The following is an 18,841-nucleotide window of genomic DNA, read 5'->3' on the forward strand; positions in this document are numbered from 1 at the left end:
ATCAGACTTGATCAATTATAATATTGAACTTTTCCTAGTCACCGGAGCGAGGCACATGTGCCCAGCCCAACAAACAGTGATAATTAAGTTACACAACACGATTCCCCCCTCAAACTGAAGGACAAGTCAGGCCCCCTCCAAGGAAACGAAGTGGGGGGCCAACCCCAAGCATCCCAGCATTGGGGTCGGGTCAAGTGACCCGTTGGGCCTCTCATAAGACATCACTGGTCGAAACCACTACGCTGTAAAAGCAGCAAACCGTCCAGATACCTGCAGCACTACCAGCTCGCACAGAGAGCGGGATACCGGAATATACAGAGATGTTGAGAAAACAAGCAATTGAAGAGACCCCACATGAAGACAGGCCCGGGGAAGTTCCTCACAGAATCCAAGATAACAGGGAGAATGAAAGAACTGGGAGGCTGCCAGAGGATCATTATCGAATAGCAGGAACTTGTCCTCGTAGAATTAACGAGACAGTCACATTGACGTTGATTAAGTGTAACTATAGTAATGCACCCAAGCACCCTATGAAACCTTACTCTCTCAAATGACCTGGACAACGGTCCCCGAGGGCGTTCAACCTACCAGCGCTTTCAGGTCATACCAATTATATAGAACGCTATGTAAATGCCAAATAACATAACATAACATAACAGAAAGAGCGAGTCACGATAAATGCTGGAAGAGATAAATAAGACAGATACAAATAGTCCTGGGAAAAGGGAAGAGTACTTTATACGTTAATAGGCAGAGACCGTAAACAAGAAGGAGAATCCTATGAAGGGAAGGCAAGAAAGGCCCACAAGAGAAAGAATACTCCAAACACATCATCCCAGGAGAGGGGAAAATGTAACTATAAAGAACAAATTATGATAATAGCTGGAAAAGATATCAGTAAGACTGAGACAGAAATACCCTGGGAAGAAAGGAAACTACTACATGTGTTAAGAGGTAGAGATGGTAAACCAGAAGGGAATTTCTGCAAGAGTAAAAGATAATCCAGCCAAACCACCCCAGGAGAGAGGGGGAACTTTGACTATCAGAAACCCCACAACACTTTTGAAAGAGTTACAAGAACCTATACAGAGGGTGACAAGAGACCATTTGAAATTAACCTACTAATAGGAAGCTTGAAGCCAAGGAGAAACTCTTGAGAGGACAATCAGGAGACGAGAGGCATTTGCCTGCCCTTATTTTGTTACAATACTGATAGTGTCAGTTAGGATTCGTTTTTGGACAGAAGAGCTTGTTTGTGTTTTCGGACTTCCTGGTGACGAGCGAGTACCTTAGTTATTTCCATAGGCAGGGAAGTCCCACATAGCAATAGGGAAAGTTAGGCCTTTTCTTATCATTTAGTAAACATCCAAATAGAAATGCCAACACTGTGTCCGCATTCTTCTGACCCTACACAATACCCAAGGTAAAGATAAATGTATGTGTCTTCCAGGTGTTAATATTTGGTATATTAATCCAGTAGCATAGTATAAGATAACCAAAATTATTTTTTTTATTTTTAGACTGATGAATCGCAGTACCATGTACAGGATCTGCATGTTTAATGCAGTGACGTCTATCTATTCATTCATCGATCCAGCCCCAGCCACTTAGCACAAGGCAGAACTATCTGTGTATCTCAGACCCATGTTAAAAAAAGACAGGAATAATCAATGCATGTTGTCAATTATTTGCATGGGGCAGGATGGGTTTTTGCCACACCTTAATAATTAGAAAGGAGGATGGGGTGGCCGTGGCATTGATCAGAAGGAAAGGGAACTCATTTGTGAACCTATGTGATCTTTGTCCAAGGATTAAATTCGAAGAAAAATACTCAATGTTGTAACAGTTGTGCACATTAGGGCAGTCCAGGGTAATCCGGGTTGAGTAGAAACTGCACTATCACACATTATAACATTATTTTGACAGTAGTGCAGAGAAACAGATTATAAACTTGCAGTTAGCTAATTGTCTGATATTTGATTGTTATATCCCTCTTCTTTAAGGGAGATTTTGTAAACATGTAATTTCGCTCACCAGGGTCTTTGTGCAGATTGTTTTTTTTTTTTTTTTTAACTACAACCACATCACAAAATGTCAGAAATCAGTTTTATTGGAGGATTTAGAGACCTAATGAGAATTCAAATAATCAATACAGTCAACATTATATTACATGTTACATTTTTGGATTCACTGATAATTCCCTGCCCTGTTCGAAGCCCAGCATTGACTTTTGCTGATCAGGTAACAAAACAATAACAAGCCTGCTAGTAATAATTATTTTTTCCACTCCGGGGCTTGTGAGATATGAAAAAGGTGTGAAAAGGAAATGTTGTAATATGAACACAGGTACCCAAGCAGATGGGCAAGTAGTGCAAACCTAACACCAGAAATGAGTTGGGTTAATAAAAAACAACGAGCAAACCAGTGCATAGAATAAGGGACACACAAGCATTACTATACAGGAGAAGCATCTCATGTCCCCCTACACCTGATGCATGATTTGGAGAAGCATAGATCCTACTCCCCTTCCCTCTCCTACGAATGTGGGAGGTTTTTTCCTGCTTGGTGATAGGTGTATTGCGATTTGCTGTGGCCAACCAGTCCTGAAGAGGGTATTGCCCACCAGCTGAGCAACTTTGCAAGCACATGGCCCATTTCTCAGTCCGGAGGTTCTACCAACGAACATCTATATCTTCCTTGCATATGTCTCTACCAATCCGAAGTAGCAGGCGTTGGAAATCAACTGCTCTTTTTATGTGCTACAGTGCAGCCCTGCAGGTAGACAAGCCTATGTTGTAACAAATGTAGAGTTTCAGTATTATGTGAAATAGCAATAGGCTACTGAAAATGCAGATTACACTGCCTTCAATTACTGAAAATCAGATCACGTAGTGCAAGGAGGCCAGCTCATTCTGTTCAGAGGAACTTACAACCTCTTTGCCTCTCTCCCAGCAGCTCCACCCATACAATCAGTTTGCACTTGGTTCTCCCCCTTACTACACCTTTCTTCCACATACACGGTGGCAAAGGGGTATTCTCACACACACATCAAGAAGCACTTGTACCACCATGGGGAATCAGGCGTAAAGAGTCAGCTCCAGCTTGGCGATTTCATGTTCAGCAGTAGCCAACAATCAAGAACAGCAATAGCTTAGAACACTGATGGTGTGCCTGATCAGATGAAAGCCCGGCGGATATCCGATGGTCTTCCTCGAGAGGAACGAGGGCCAGCACGACCTGGCAATGTGGGATTTGTATCTTGTAGCGAGCCAATTGGATTAAAACTTGGCCTAAATGGAAGGAACCTGCCTGATGTCTGGCCCATGCTCGGTAAGAGAGAGTTGATGGGGTCAGCTATATATGGAAACACCAGTCTCTGGTCATACTCTCCGCCAATGATGCCTGGGGGGTATAAAGGTCGGGGAGCAAAGGGGTCAGGGTAGAAGGGACTGGGATGCAAAGGAAGAGGATGTGGGGGAGGGGGCTGGAAAAACATGTGCCGCCACCTTAGAGCTTCCTTCTTCTGTTTGTACTTCTTACAATAGATCTACAAAACACAGAGAATGAGATTTTACATTAGACAATATTTGCTGCAGGATATTCTATGCACAATCATGGTTATCTCCTCTATGATCTGAAAAAAGAACTAAGAAACAACAACCTTTCCTTTGGTGTATATAAGCCACATTTCTGAAATGACTACCATTAGTTACGTGACATTTGTATAGCGTTCGCCTGCCACTGGTACGGCCTTGTAGGTCTTCAAGGTGGTCTTGCTATGCCAGCTTTTATACTTCTGCGATTCTGGAGGGCCGTAGACGGATATTGCATAATGAACGGCATTCAGTGAGACAGATCGTTGTAAACATTGGCACATTTATATTTTGCAAATAGTCATTAGCATAACAGTGCTTGGAGAATAGCTAAACAAATTGTCAAAATATATTAGACAATCCCTTTCAAGCACCTCAAAGTTCCTGGTTGCAATGTGCTGTTTAGTTGGGCTGTGCCAGTTACTTGTGCCTAGTTCAAGTCCGGACCACAAGGTATTGTGAACCAAAGTAAGCTAGTCTGCCTGTGAAGTGGTATGTTTGGGATGTCCGTGAGGTTTCAAAGGCTAATTGGAAATGATGATAGAGCCCAATTGACTAGAAATTGTGGCCTTTGAGGTTGTGCCCTGGCATAGCGTAACCGGACATCGTGACATTGCCTAGCATTGCATAATACAGCACCATGAGGCTCACATGGCAAAAATGTTTGGGGGTGGGAATACAACTCTAATCAGTAACAAGAACATATTTGTGCAAAGCAAACACTGCCCACAAATGGAAAAACTAGAACAATAAGGAGATTCGATATGTTGATATGAAAGATCATTTTATATCTAAATAATAGAGAATAATTTCAAATGCACAATTGCAGAATTCATGGAAAAATGCTCTAACCTGACTGTTCACAGCAACCTGCCATTTAATAGCAGGGAATATTTTGGACCGATGATTTGAACACCTTTGATTTACAGAAGCTTAACTTAAGTATGTATTTAGTTGGATTATGCTTTCATATTTGCCATAAAGAGAACTGTAACTATCCATCTTATCTTTTATTGGGGTGCACACATTTATTCAGCATGGCAGATATACATTTCTTTACAAATATAAGTTTATTAAATAGCATCCATTCAGTACCAGCTAAACAGAATGTGGCACATAGAAAAGGCTATGTACCAATACAGCGGGAGGACATTTTGTCTCACAAGTGCAGAAAATATTGTAGTCCTGAGTTTAGACGTATTGGGCCTCATTACGTGTTTGCTGATCCGGGATAAATGCTGGTAATTCCGGAACCAGCATTTATTTTGGACTGGCAAAAAAACAGAAGTCTGCCGGTGGGGGCCACAGATCTCCCGGCAGGCCCGACTTTGGGAATGGGAATTTACCTTCACTCCGCTGCCCGTAATATCCCAGTAACACCGGGATATCGGGTGGCACGGACGGTAAGCCAGGGTTACCGGTATCGCAGAAAGAATTACCGAGAAGCCTGTAATGAGGGCCATTGTATCTGTACAGTTCTTAAAGAGCATTTTATTCACTACTTCAACTGAATTCTTTCCACAAAAGGCTGCATGAAATAAGATGCTTCCCCTCAAAATGTCCTATCAAGCTTAGCTCCTTGCCAAAGATGGTTAAACTAAAGACAGAGCATTCATACAGGCAATTTGAGTACTTACTAATACAGCAAATACGCCCTGTTCAGCAGAATGAAAGTCCTTCTGCTGAACAGAGCATGTTTGCTGTACTAGTATACCATTCACAGGACTGCGCAATTCTATGAACGTTCTAAAATTGTGTTTTGTGTTGGAATTCCCTGCACCGACAGCAGTAAACTAGCACAATACCCCAGGAGGGGCTTGCGTTTGTTTACCTCAACCAGGGCATTAAATCAAATAAACACAATACTCACCAAACAAAATGGATGCCTGCACAGTTTTGAAAAGCAGGACTTGGAGCGCATTAAGTTGTTCACTTAACATTGCCATTTTGTTATGAGTTGTATACATTTCATTTTAATAGCAGCGATTTAAAGAAGTAACATTTTTTAGATAACCTCTCCTTTAAGTCACAGTAGACTCAGGACATAGTGTTTGAGAAAGATAAATGAACACATTACTGTCAAAGAAAGTTCTAGAGGTGGGACAACATTCAAACAAAACCAAAGGCCACTAAAGGACGAGATACATTTGAGCTAAGAGCACCAGGTCATTACTCCTCAGGGTCAAATTGTTGGTGAGACCAGAATTAGCTACAATGCAAATAGGCATTCACATTTTAAGAAGTGGAAGGACTGACTTTAAAAATCACAGGCGGGAGCTAGAATTCTAGTAATTGGTCTAAAACTGAATGGACTCAATGTGGATGCAGAAAATATTTCCACAGACAGGCAAGAACCCCCAAAGTCACTTAATTCCAGGCAAGTAACATCTTCCCATAGAAAACAAAAAAAAAAGAGAAAGAGAAAAAGAGAGAGAGAGAGAGAGAGAGAGAGAGAGAGAGAGAGAGAGAGAGAGAGAGAGAGAGAGAAACTTCCCAGTTCTACCCCACAGGTGCAGACTTGGTGGCAAAACACCCAGGGGTTGTTGGGGGGGGGGGGGGGTCTCAGAGGAGGCCCCAATGAAGAGTTTCAGAGGTCTGTTCGAGAATCAAGAGCCCCACAAAACAATCCCAACGATGGAAGGTAGTCCCACGAAAAAGACTACAAAGGGGTGACCCAGGACAGCCCTGAAGAGCACATGAGGTGGGTTGTTTGAACACACTTCCAAGCAAAGCTAAGGCCATCGAACAGCACCAAGGCAGACCCCTTTGGTGGCAAATAGCAGAAAAAATAGCCTCAAGTACCAGCATGAAAGGCCGGACCCAGCACAGACGTGGAGCCAACAGGAGACTGGAAGAGTGCCAGAAGGATGACCAGTAGCCAAAACCCCAACCGGAAATCAGCCCAGGACACACCAGGACAGATATGTTTCTTAAAATGCAGCAATGATGGGAAGATATCAGAAAAACCTTCAGTAGCTAAGTGAACCTACTACACTTCTGAACATTCCAGCAGAATTGTGAGCTTAGGTGCAGGGTTTCCCATTATATACCACCACTCACAGTGGCTGGCAGAAGCCAGTCCACCAATCAAAATAGGAGGCTAGTGACAAAGAGTTAGTAGGCCAACTCATTTGGTTGGCCCTAAATCTGCCACTCAATCCAGAACATCCCCGCTGGATGTTATGTGGCCAGCCTAGGGACAGAGGGGATCTAAACCAGTCAACACCAATACAGAGGATGCCTCACTGGGTTCACAAAGATCCCACATTGATACAATGGCCACTTTAGTTGCGCTTTATGGTTTCTCCTGAACAAAGGAACTGTCTAAAACCAAATGGCTAGATGTAGGACTTAAATGTGTTAGTATCCCAAGTGGCGACCAAAAAGATAAATTGGGCTACAAGTGTGGTAAATCGGCGAACACCCCTGGTGAAGCCAAAACTAAATAACAACTGCCACTAGCCTGCCTCCATAAACAATGTAGCGTTATATAATCACCATAGGGCAGAAATAGGGTGCTTAAAAAGCACCCCTGCGCCTGGGTGTTTAAGGGAAAACCCAGGACCACATGCTCTTAGTGAGCAAAAAAGGGTTGCATTGGCAGGGGGACTTCAGTATAAGTCTCTCTGACCACCGACAATAGGTCACAGATCCAAAAATAAAAAGACAAAAAAACAAAGTTAAGGTAACCCTACAGAATTCCCCAAAATGGAAATTCTGTCATTGCAAGTAGGATGAAGCTCCACAAAGTGCTCAAAATTTGCCACTTGGGTTTCAACACAAAGAAGTCTGCATGCGAAGATTCTGTGCAGAAGGATGGTGATGGGACGAAGGAACAATGATGGATTTTATTCTTGTCTCAATAACAGGGAGTCTGTAGCTAAACGGACACTGCCGTGAGTGGGGTGATTAGGGGCAGGTGTTGACTGATGATTATGAGCCTGCAGGTAATGGGGCTCTGCACTGAAGGGTATTTGAGGGGGCTTCACTAACAGCATGCATGCAGCGGACAGTCCTTAGCCGAGGGAGGGTCACATTAACAAGTCTACCAGTAGGAAGATTGCTGCCATGGAAGTTGGTCTCCAAATTAAGGAGTCTGGTTGTCTATAGTTCCGAGTATGTGGCGGAGGGGACACACCGTGTAGTAGTGTGTCTCAATACCAGGAAAGGTAGAGGTAAAGGGGTTTGCCAGCAAGTTAGGTCTCAATACCAGAGACTATTGGAAAAGGGACATGTCATGGAGGGAGAGTAGTGTCAATTCTGGAGGTTTGTTGGTAAGAGCTTAGCAAAGGAACATGCTTTGTAAAACCAGGGAGCCGGATGGAACAGTAGAACAATAGTAAAGGAGTTTGCAATAGCTGCAAATCAGTGGCTGCAGTGCTCTGCCATGAGTGGCTCTCAATACTGGGTATTCAAAAGGGTCAGAGGAAGTCAAGTGTAAGCAAAGATCTCTCACAGTGAGCATTAACCTTCTAGGTTTATTTTTATTTTTGATTAAGGCAAATTTATATGGTAAGAGCAAACACACAAGCACCTGCTTGCACAAGAAAACCAGGACTGGATAAGTTGCTCACACTAGAATTGGAAAACATGAGAAAACATGAGATCTCTAGTAAATACTTCATGTACAGAGTGAAATAAATCTTATATGAGAGCAAAGAGCACAGCACGTACTCTTAACACCATCATTAAAAGATTAAGACTGACCGCTTTATGTTCATGTTAGTGCTACATGCAGATACCCACCTTGCTCGATGGAATTTGCGCACTGCAGGCCTAATGGTCCCTGAACATAGCTTTATAGTGTTCCATAAGCATCTAATATCTTATTTTCAGTGTCCATTCATCAAAAATTAAATGCATATTAATTTTACACACACCAGTGATTTAATATCAGTGTTCATGCCCACACACCCTCCCCTTCTCCAATCGCCTCCAATTCTATGCTCAGAGATGCAACGCTGCTGTGCTCCTCCAGTCACCCTGCACTCTTCCTTAGGTCCCCTCTGCCCTGCTGTACTTTTCCCAGCTTCTCCTCCTCGTGTGATTTGGTGCAATCCTTGTCGGGTCCCCCTTCCTTCTTGACTTGCGGGTTGCTTCCCGACTCTGTACTCCAGTCTTTGCCCCAGGGGCGTCCCGACCTCTCCTGGACCAGAGCTCTTTATTGGCTGTCTAGCCGCTGTGGATGGGGCCCAGGTGGGGGTGTTGTGTTGCTCTTCTGCCCTCCCCTGCCTATTCTCCAACACCGCTGCTCTGCTGCGCTGGTCGCTGCATATCCCTTCTCTCTGACCTTCAATGCGTAACACCAGTGTTGTTAGACCAGAAACGACCCTATAGTATGTATAGTATGTTGGCCAGAAACCAATTCCATCATGTGACAAACATTGCAATCCTAGAGGGCGTCCATTTTGTGAAATGTCGGCCATTTGCTTTTTTCTTTTCTGTCAAAACTTTTTGTAAAATGTATTCTATGCTTCGAACTCACACACGGTGCAAGGCCACGGACTGAATGCTGAAATACTAACACAGACAGGAATGTCAAACTATGCAGAAATACATTGTTTTTCTGTCTCACTTAGTCCTTGAAGCCGAGCAGAAGCTGCATCTAATCAGTAGTCCAGGTGCTGGCCTGTCTTGGAAACGCTGTAGTAAAAGGCAGTTAAACCATTAATTATATTCTTCTAGCGGTGCTTCTTCGCGGAGAGTGGTATGTTCTGCTTTAGAACTGTCTGACCCTTAGCTCATGAACCGAGACACACAGATAATGTGCTAAGGAATGTTTCTCTGCTACGAACATGATATCTTTGCCGAGCTAAGAGCTCTATGTTCCCCATAACAGAAAGCTGTCTCTGCTGCTTTGCAAGAATAACTATGTTTAGACTGAATGAGGACTTGTCACAACATGTAATATGTGTCACTACTGTCGATCACCAAACCCTAGCCTGAATGATATGTTTATGGGCAGATTGAATTGCCTTTGTAAAGATTATATGTAATGTATATATATTCCTGCTTCAGCGTTGCTCGCTCTCTTGCGTCTCACAAGGTCTGGGAACACACGTTACGAGACGTTGTGACCCAGTCGGCCGACTGAGATACTTTGAAATAAACCAGACTTGTTTGGAAATCGAACCTTGTGTTTGTCGTGTCACTGAAGTATATGATTATTGTGCCTTAGTTTCCATATGCGGTCTTTATGGCCTAGCAGTGTGTCCCTTCGGACCCTTGTTGGTCTAGGTTACTCCTTCACTTGCACACTTTCAGTCCCGTTCAGACCGGGCCTCTTCGTGGCCCCTTGCCGTGACCTGCTGCCTTGTTCTCCATTGTTGAGTTCCCCAGTTCGGGGCTTGTGGTGGCGAGTATGATTCGGGGGCTCAATTGTATCCCGCACTACCGGAGGAGCCAGCCCCGGGGAGTTCGTGCCCACACCATTTCCCCTCTACACACGTTCCTCAATCCGGTCCGATCCTTCAGACGGCTCGGTGCTTCGTACCTCCTCCTGGGCTTCCCTTCACTTTCGAGTCCACTTGCACTTTTGGCTTCTTCCCGCTCAAGCAGCAGGGCACTCGAGGGGGCCCAGGCGCATCTGGTGCTCCAAGCGGTATGCTCTGTGTCCGCCCCGGGCTCCACCTACGGTGCTCCTGCTGCTCGACCAGCCGTAGGGTCCTCCCCCTATCCACCGGGCCACCTACTTCAGTCACGGCGAGCACCTGCTTCTCCTGGATGGTCACTGCACCAGTCCCTTTCCATTTGGTTCTGGATCTGCCGTTCGCTCCTTCCTCTGGTGCGCTGTATGAAGGCCGTCGTTAGAGAGCAGCTTCCTAGGCGGCCCGTCTTGCTTTTCGGGGGGTCTTCCTGCCCTTTCTCGTTGTCTCGCTCGCCCTGTGCTCTGCGGGCAGGGGGCACGTCACTGGTGCTCGCTGCAGGCCGCAGGCGGCCGGGGGTCTTGTCCCCATGGTTAGTGTTGGTGCGCACTGCTGCTTCTTTTCCCCAGCATTCTTCCCGCAGCTATGCAGTTTCTGTTCCGTCTTTCACCACACACGCCCAGGAGCCTTCTCCACTTGACGGATGTGCTCAGATTCCCAATCCTCGGGTGTCGACGCTCAATATCTTCTCTGTGCAGCTGGAGGGGACGGGAGTTACAAGCCTTGGCGGCCATCTTCTCCCGCGCCCCCTAGTGGTCCGCTATTTTCCATCTTTTAAGGAGACAACACTCAATTTTTGTAGTTCTCCTTTATTTCTGGGGAGTTTACACTTACTTAATGATTAATCAGGCCTTATAATATCTTAATCATTATTGTAGCTATGATCCATAGTTATAATCATATTCTATACCACTTGAGTGACCTATTCTGATTTGGTTCAATTAGTTATATAACACATCAATGTTTGCCAAAATTATAGTACAAGTTCACGCTTGAAAATATTATGATAATACATCATCGTGCACACACGTGATGACGTCATCACACTAGGCAAGTAGTACACATGGCGGCTGGCTTCCGCATGCGAGTAGCCAGCGTTTCCTTTTCAGATCTCATTCCAGATAAGAAGGTAAGAATTTAGGGGGCGTGGCTTGGCGCCATGGCGAACAGTCGGGTCCGGTGAGAGCTCCCGGCCACGACCGTGTGTTTGCCTGTTATGCCCCAGTAATGTTCAGGTTTTTGTAAGTCGGCGCCCTGCGGAGCCTGGGGGCTTCTGCAGCCCATCCTTCAATGTCGCTGTCCTGAGGCGAACGAGGACCGAGTTTGAGGCGAATCCCTCCGGAGAGAAGTGTGGAAGCGGGCGACAGCCCAAGATGGCGGACAACGTTGTAGCGTAACCTGATCCCTCTCCAGCTCCCGAGCCGAGCGGGAACGGCGAGTGCCCACCCTGGAGCTGGTCGCAACCCTCCTTTCCGAAGCTGCTGAAGACTGAGTATTCAACACCCCCGACGGAATACGCACCTGTGGCGGCGCAGTGCCCAACTACAACTGCAGCGGGTCCCGTCTACGAACGAAGCCCTGGGAGCACTCTGGACCCGGAGCGGGAAGCCCGAAGTGCAGGGCCCGAAGATCAGCTGTGAGTGGAGTGCGGCGGTGTGAGGCCCCTCCTCCTGGACTTAGCCCATCGACATCCACGAGGCCTGTAATTCCCCAATGCCAAACCAGTTTGCACCCGTGCGGACACAGCGCCCAACCACAACAGCAGCGGGTCCCACATCCAAGCGAAGCCCTGGGAGGGCTCCGAGCTCCCGCGTAGGGGGTCTGGAACACCGTCCAGCCGGCAGCCGGATCCACGGGGTCCAACACGGGCAGCAGCGGCCCCTATCCTGCTTACAGAAAGAGCCATCGAACACTCCAGCCCCGGCGCGGAACCGCACCGGAATATCAGCCGACTCCTGCTCCCGACCGCACTGGCTTACACCCGGCTTGCGCCTGTGCCGGCGTAGTGCCAAATCGTAAAAACAGCGGGCCCCCGCCCTCGGACGAAGCCCTGGTAGTACTCTAGCCTCGGCGCGAGAGATCTGCACGCCGGCCAGACATCCAAGCCCCAGGGGAACATCACCGCCTACGCCCCCCCCCACCATCTGCACCCGCAGGGCCCAGCGAGGCCGCATCTGATCTCCGCCCGTGGCAGGGGGGTGGACCCAGCACCAAAGGCCCGAAGCACGGAACCCGACCTCCTCCCCCCGAACTTCCGGAGACTACCCCAGGCCCCCATCAGACTCTGAGTCCCCGCAAAGCCCAAATCCGCCTGAGTCCTGGAGTTGGGGAAGTGGGGGCCCTCCCAGCTTAAGACTGCCACCAGCGAATCCCGGAGCCCGAGAGTGCTGGGCCCCTTCGGCAACCCCTATGCTGGGGACTCGGGTTCCTGTTCTCGGAGGAAGGTAAGGCGGCACCTGCCGCACTACTGGGGAGCTCCTGGCATCTACCTAAGCACAAACCCTCCTCCCGATCACCACGAATGAACGGGATCCCAAAGCTGTAGGGGAGGCCATATCCTCCCGCCCGCATGGAGTCCCCCCTCTTTCCGGAGGCTCTACGCGGCCAACAGAGGCGCGATCCGATTGAGGACGGTACACGGCTCAGTCGCCCTACACCGCCACCACTATCAACACCGCCATTGACGACACTCCAAGTCCTAAAGAACAGAATAAGCGTTCACTCGACCTGCCCCACAGCATAGTTCCCGCACAATCCGGCCCAGCCCGGAAAACTAGGGTCAAGAGGAAGTCTCCTGCCTTCACACAACAACCCATCCCGGGTGGGGGGCTTGCAGTACCCTGCTCAAGGCACAAGGAGTAATGTCCAGGAACCAGAAATCATCCAAACAAACGGACATTGCGACCCTGCTGTCTGCCAACATGGGTGAAAAAACCAAGAAAGGGGAGCGCAATGACAATGCTAGTACCCCTTCGGATCCCAACTCCGAATCGCCAACCCAAGCGGTGACTAAAGCGGACCTCCAGGAGCTCCTTTCTGCCATAACTAAGGAGTATCAAAAAGGGACAGAGGAACTAAAGGGCAAAATCTCCTCCCTCGACAAGAGAGTGGGGGAAGTTGAATCTAGAACAGAAGAAATTGAAACCACCCTGACTGAACAAAACTTCGAAATGGGGGAAGGGGCGGATAGACTGGCCGCACTCGAGGTCAGATGCGAAGCCCTCGAGAACAAACGAGAAGAGGCTGAAAACAGGGCCAGGCGCAACAATATCCGCTTGAGGGGAATTCCGAGCTCGGTCCCCGACGAAGAGCTCAACGCCTACGTCAACGACTTATTTAGCTTCATCATAACGCTCCCAGACGGAGCCCCCCTGGAACTGGACAGGGTACACAGGGTCAGAACCAGACAAAATGCAAATGTTGTGCCGGATGTTTTAGCAAGAATCCACTTCTACAAAGTCAAGGAAGAAATCATGCAGGAGGCGAGAAGTTCGGCCCGAATTAACTTCCGTGATGTCGAAATATCCCTGTACCAAGACCTAGCTGCGGCCACCCTTGCAAAAAGAAAAGCCCTTAAGCCTCTTACCGAATGGTGCGCGAGAGGAAAACAACCTACCGCTGGGGCTTTCCCACATCTCTACTCTTCAACTGGGAGGGCAGGTCCTGGTCTATCCCATCCCTTAGAGAAGCCGAGCGATTCATGAATCCGGAAAACGAAGAGGGGTCCTGCCCCGACGATGCCGCAGAGGCCCCGGGGAGATCCCGTGGAGACCCCACCAGAACCTGGACCAAGATTCCGGGTCGCCTGTTAGGCGGAAACCTGTGCAGTTCCCTCGGGGACCACTGCAAAAGATTTAGGACTACAGGTGTTTGGCAGTAAACCCACTTGGTAGCAGTCTGTACCACACAGATTCACTTGGTAGCTGTGGCTGAGCAGTCAGACTTCCCTCAAGAAGAGTTAAGCAGTATGTGGAGTATACAATATAGGGCAATTCTTCACAGTAAGACAAGCAAACACGCAACGAGACTCAGTGTAAAGATATTAAGGTATTTATTTATAACGGAACATCTATGGAAAACACTATGGCACTATCACGGCAAACACTTCAATCACAATTACTCTACGAAGAAGAAACGATCAATCCCCCTAACAATATTTCGACAAGTCTAGGTTCTACCAGCATCACTTATTTGCAGACAGAGGTGTATGCCTCAACCTAGATGGCACTCTAATATTAGTTAGGACGGGAGAGAAAAATAGGCAGGTTACGAAATCAACACAGTTCAATCCATCACGGGAAAAATGCAAGGCAAGAAGGCAAGAACCACAATAGATCATAAAGTTCAGAGGCCAGGCCCACTCGGAGAGAGGCAAGGCGATATGTCCCAAAAAGTCTCTAGTGGAAATGCGTTCGAGTCTTTGTAGCAAATTGTTATCGGCAAATTGAACCGGTTCAGAACAATACGTGAGAAAGCTTGGAGGCGACCCAACGGAAAGGAGAGGATTAAGACACCTCACCCGAACCGATCGAAAGGGAAGCCAGGCGGACACGGTACCTTGTTTGTGGAGAGACAGCTCTGGCGGGGGCAGTTGATCCTGGTGGTGGATGCACGTCGGGTCTTTGCCAAGAGTAGAGATGATCTCGTCGTCGAAGAAAAGTGAAGTCCGGTGCACCACCAGGGAAGAGACCAGCCGCGGAGTGCTCCGTCACAAGGCACCACCTTTTGGTCGCGGTACAGGGGTAGTGGCTATCCGGTTGCCGAGGTGCTTTGCATGGGCAATTCGACCACTGCATCCTGAGGCGAAGAAAAAGCAAAGGGGACTGGTTGTTCCCACCAGTCAGGGGAAGAGACTCTCCTGCAGGGAGATCTCCTCTGTCGTCGGGAAGTGGTGAGTTGGTTCCGCAGGGCTCCACCGGAGGTGTCGTCGTGCAGGTCGGCTCAGCGTTACCCTCGTCGGATTCTTAGGTCCTGTGGCGACTTCTGAAGATCCAGTCCCAAAAGCCCTGCTTTTATGCAGAAAACCCCCATTCATTCAGCCTAGCTGTCAATCAACACATGCTAAGTGGTGAGCGGGGAGGCTCACCACTTGGGCCAATCACACCAGAGTGCCACCGGAGTTGGCAAGGCAACTCGGTCCAGGGTGCCTAAACCCCCTCCCACACCCCTGTGGTAACCCAGACAGAATGGCACCACTTTGGAGGGTCTCTGTACAGAGGCCCTCCAAAAGTGGAACAAAGGGCTCAACCTTTGGTTTAGAAGTCACAGAGACGAACACAGACGCCATTTTAAAAACCGAGTTCTGGCAGAAAATACCATCCGATAAACTTATTTAAGATAAGTAGACCGGTGGTACGTTAGAAATTAACGAGGAAAAGTATCAATCTCTAACAATAGGACGAATCCCATAGGGTTATGTTCGGGGTCGAACATAACAAGTAGTTTCCACTGCCACCAGCCAAAACTCGACGAGGGGGGACGGGACAGTGCCCCCTCGAGTAACAGATCTAGGAGTAATCGAATTACCCCTACTAGCATGTCCACAATAAGATGGTTTGTAGTAGTTCTGTTAGTAAATTTAGGTCTAGTAAAGCCAATGGTGACTTTACATGCCCGGGGAGACAGTAGTCAGTCCCCGGGTATGGAGTCTATGGTGGAGGTCCGCTAGGACGCCCCAGTGTTACGGCACGTAGGGTGCGGTGTAACACACATAGAAAAACATATGAGACCCTATGGAGTAAAAGACCCCATAGCCCATAGAACACATTGACATTCAAAGGAATTACACACATTCATGTCCAAGAGTGGGAGGAAAAGAGTCTCACTCAGGATGGAAAAAAACAAACTCCAGAAATCCAGCAAAGCTGCTGGGGGACTCACTAGGTTAGGAAATTCAGCCTAACAAGAGAATTCTCCCTAACACTGCCGCAGACCTTGCGGCCCCCCGGGAAAGTCAAAAAGGGACAACAACCGCTGAGTGGGCAGCCTCAACCATTTGAACCACACGATCCTCTCTGGCCTGACTGTCTACCTCCCGGGAGGGAACACTGAAACGCCTCAAACTACCTCCATCAATCAGGCTCTCTAACCTCAACCTGAAGGTTTACTGGCCAACAGAAGAGGCAACGTTTGCCTCCGAGCAGAGTCAAAACACTGGTCCGGCCGATTGCCCCGTTGGTCCAAGGCTGGTCCGGAAACCTTGTTATTGTTTGGGGGGGGGAGGGACGAGGGACGAGGAGAAGAGGAGATCTTCACGAAGTGGGAACAACAGAGGAACACAGCACTGGAAGATGAGGAACAAGAAATCTTCAAGGAGTACTACGAAACCGATCCACACAAGAATCAAAAGATAGGTTCGCTGGACAAAACTCTAACCATTACGACCTGGAATGTGCAGGGGCTCAACGCACCTAGAAAGCGAAAATCAGTGGAGCACAAACTAGAACACTTAACAGCTGACATAGTCTTTATCCAGGAAACCCATCTGATTGCGGAAGATGAAAAGCGACTAAGGTTCTGGCGCTACTCAAAATGCTACTTTGCCTCTGCCACACAGAAAAAGAGAGGCGTCGCCATACTGCTAACCCGAGATCTCCCACTAACGCAGATCACCATCAAAAGAGACCCGGAGGGCCGATTCCTGCTTTTGAAGGGCCTCCTAGTCGAACTACCGATCACCCTGGGCCACTTGCTAATCGGAGGGGACTTCAACCTCCCTCCGGACCCGAGAGTAGACAAGACGCTCCCAGCCTCGAGGGAAGACTTTGGCAAATCCTTTGTCCTGGCGAAATTCCTGCGGACGATAGATATTTGGAGATTCCACAACAAGGGAGAAAGGGACTACACTTTCTTCTCGCACGTGCATAAAGGCTACTCGCGGATCAACCTCTTGCTAGCCACTAACGCCATGGTCCCCTGTGTGGAGAATATCCAAATTGGACCCATCGCAATCTCAGACCACGTGCCATCACGATGTCGCTGCTTCTGCATGGAGCTCCGGAACCTGCCCAACAGCAATGGAAGCTGCAAGACTACATCCTTACTGACATTGCGGCCAGCTCAGACCTCACGGAGGCGATTTGGAATTACTTCACCGAGAACACTACCCCAGACTCCTCAACGGCAACAGTGTGGGACGCCATGAAACCGGTGATCCGAGGGGTGACGATGGATTTGACAGCGAGACTCAAGCTCCAAAACCTACTGAAGCAACAGAAGCTCGAGAAGAGACTCGTATAACTGGAAAACAAGCTCAAAAGCCGTTATACGAAAACAACGCACAGTGAACTAAAAAGAGCTAAAAGTGAGCTTGAGATCCACCTAGCAGACCGAGCCGCCAGAGCATTAACCTATACTATACTACTACATACTATCTGAACTTTAACAAAGCGAACCGGCTCCTAGTATACAAACTGAAGAAACTTCAAACCAGGAACCACATCCAAGCCCTGCGGGACAGAAACGGCTCCTTACACCATCTGGACTCCGAAAAACTCGAGTTAATGGTGCAACACCACAAAGAAATCATGGCAGGGCCTCCGTCGTCCACCTCAGCTATTACTCAATTCCTGGCCCGAATCCCAAAGACACAGCCACTCCTGTCACTTTCCGATCTGGAGGGCCTCATCTCAGAGGAGGAAGTCAGGGAAACGATCCGCCACCTGAAGAACACAATACCTGGTCTAGACGGGCTATCAGCAACATTTTACAAAAAGTTTGCTCACCTGCTAGCACCACAGCTGGCAAACCTTTTCAACTCATTCCTCTCCACTGGCTCCACGCAATCCCCAAACCAGGGAAGGACCAAACCCAATGTGCATTTTACAGGCCCATAACGCTCCTAAATAACGATGTGAAAATATTCGCCAAAATCCTAGCAAATCGACTGGCACCCTTCCTCCCGGAGCTCATCCATCCAGACCAAACAGGCTTCATTCCGGGCCGGAGCACCCAAGATAACATCCGCAGAACCATCAACATCATTGAATCAGCGAACAGGCTGGGCACAAAGCTTGCAGTTCTCTCCTTAGATGCACACAAGGCATTCGATATGCTCGATTGGGACTACATGGAGAAAATCCTAAGACACTTCGGCTTCAGCCCAAATTTTGCAAAATGGGTCCTAGCCATCTACCAAAGACCATCTACGAACTTACGCCTCAACAGGGCCAAATCCAGCAGGATAAATATAACCAGAGGAACAAGGCAGGGATGTCCTCTCTCCCCACTTATTTTTGCCCTATCAATGGAGCCATTCGCGGACAGGGTCCGCCGAAACTCATCAATACTGGGCCTAACGTTTAAAAGTGAATCCTACAAAATCGCCCTATACGCGGACGATGTGCTCCTCACACTCACCACACCAGAAGAATCAATAAGGGCCCTACGGCAAACTCTGGAGGAGTTCCGCATAGCCTCAGTGTTCACAATAAACATCTCCAAATCAGTAGTACTAGGCATCAATATCCCAAGAAAGTCCAAATCCCACCTCGAAGCAGAGTTCCAGATCCCTTGGGCAAGAAGCAGCATCTGTTATCTGGGAATTCGTATACCCAACAAAACTGAGAAGCTGTATAAGACTAACTTTCCGGCACTCTTCAGAGACCTGAAAAATTACAACAACCGCTGGAAAAACCAGGAAATCTCCTAGTTCGGCCGAACCACAGGGATAAAAATGAACCTAACCCCACGGCTGTTATATTACGCTCAAGCCCTGTCGGTGTCGATCTGGAAAAAGGCTCTGCAAAAGCTGCAAGGAGAGATTCTGAACCTAGTCTGGGAGGGAAAGAAAGCCCGCATCCCGAAACGCATCATGCTCCGAAG

The 18,841-nt window shown here is 48.0% G+C and overlaps 1 protein-coding gene across 3 annotated transcripts in view; it reads right to left on the reverse strand.

The window, feature by feature from the left end:
- Positions 1–2,092: 2,092 nt before the first annotated feature.
- Positions 2,093–18,841, reverse strand: part of FBXO7 (F-box protein 7) — a 415,977-nt gene continuing 399,228 nt past the window's right edge. For all 3 annotated transcript variants that reach the window (XM_069628791.1, XM_069628789.1, XM_069628790.1), the window contains exon 10: positions 2,093–3,547. In XM_069628791.1, coding sequence (XP_069484892.1) covers positions 3,176–3,547 — 372 coding nt within the window. In that variant the 3' untranslated portion in view covers positions 2,093–3,175. The remainder of the gene's footprint in view (positions 3,548–18,841) is intronic.

The sequence above is a fragment of the Ambystoma mexicanum genome, chromosome 12 (assembly GCF_040938575.1).
Source record: "Ambystoma mexicanum isolate Mex_15411 chromosome 12, UKY_AmexF1_1, whole genome shotgun sequence".
NCBI lineage: Eukaryota > Metazoa > Chordata > Amphibia > Caudata > Ambystomatidae > Ambystoma > Ambystoma mexicanum.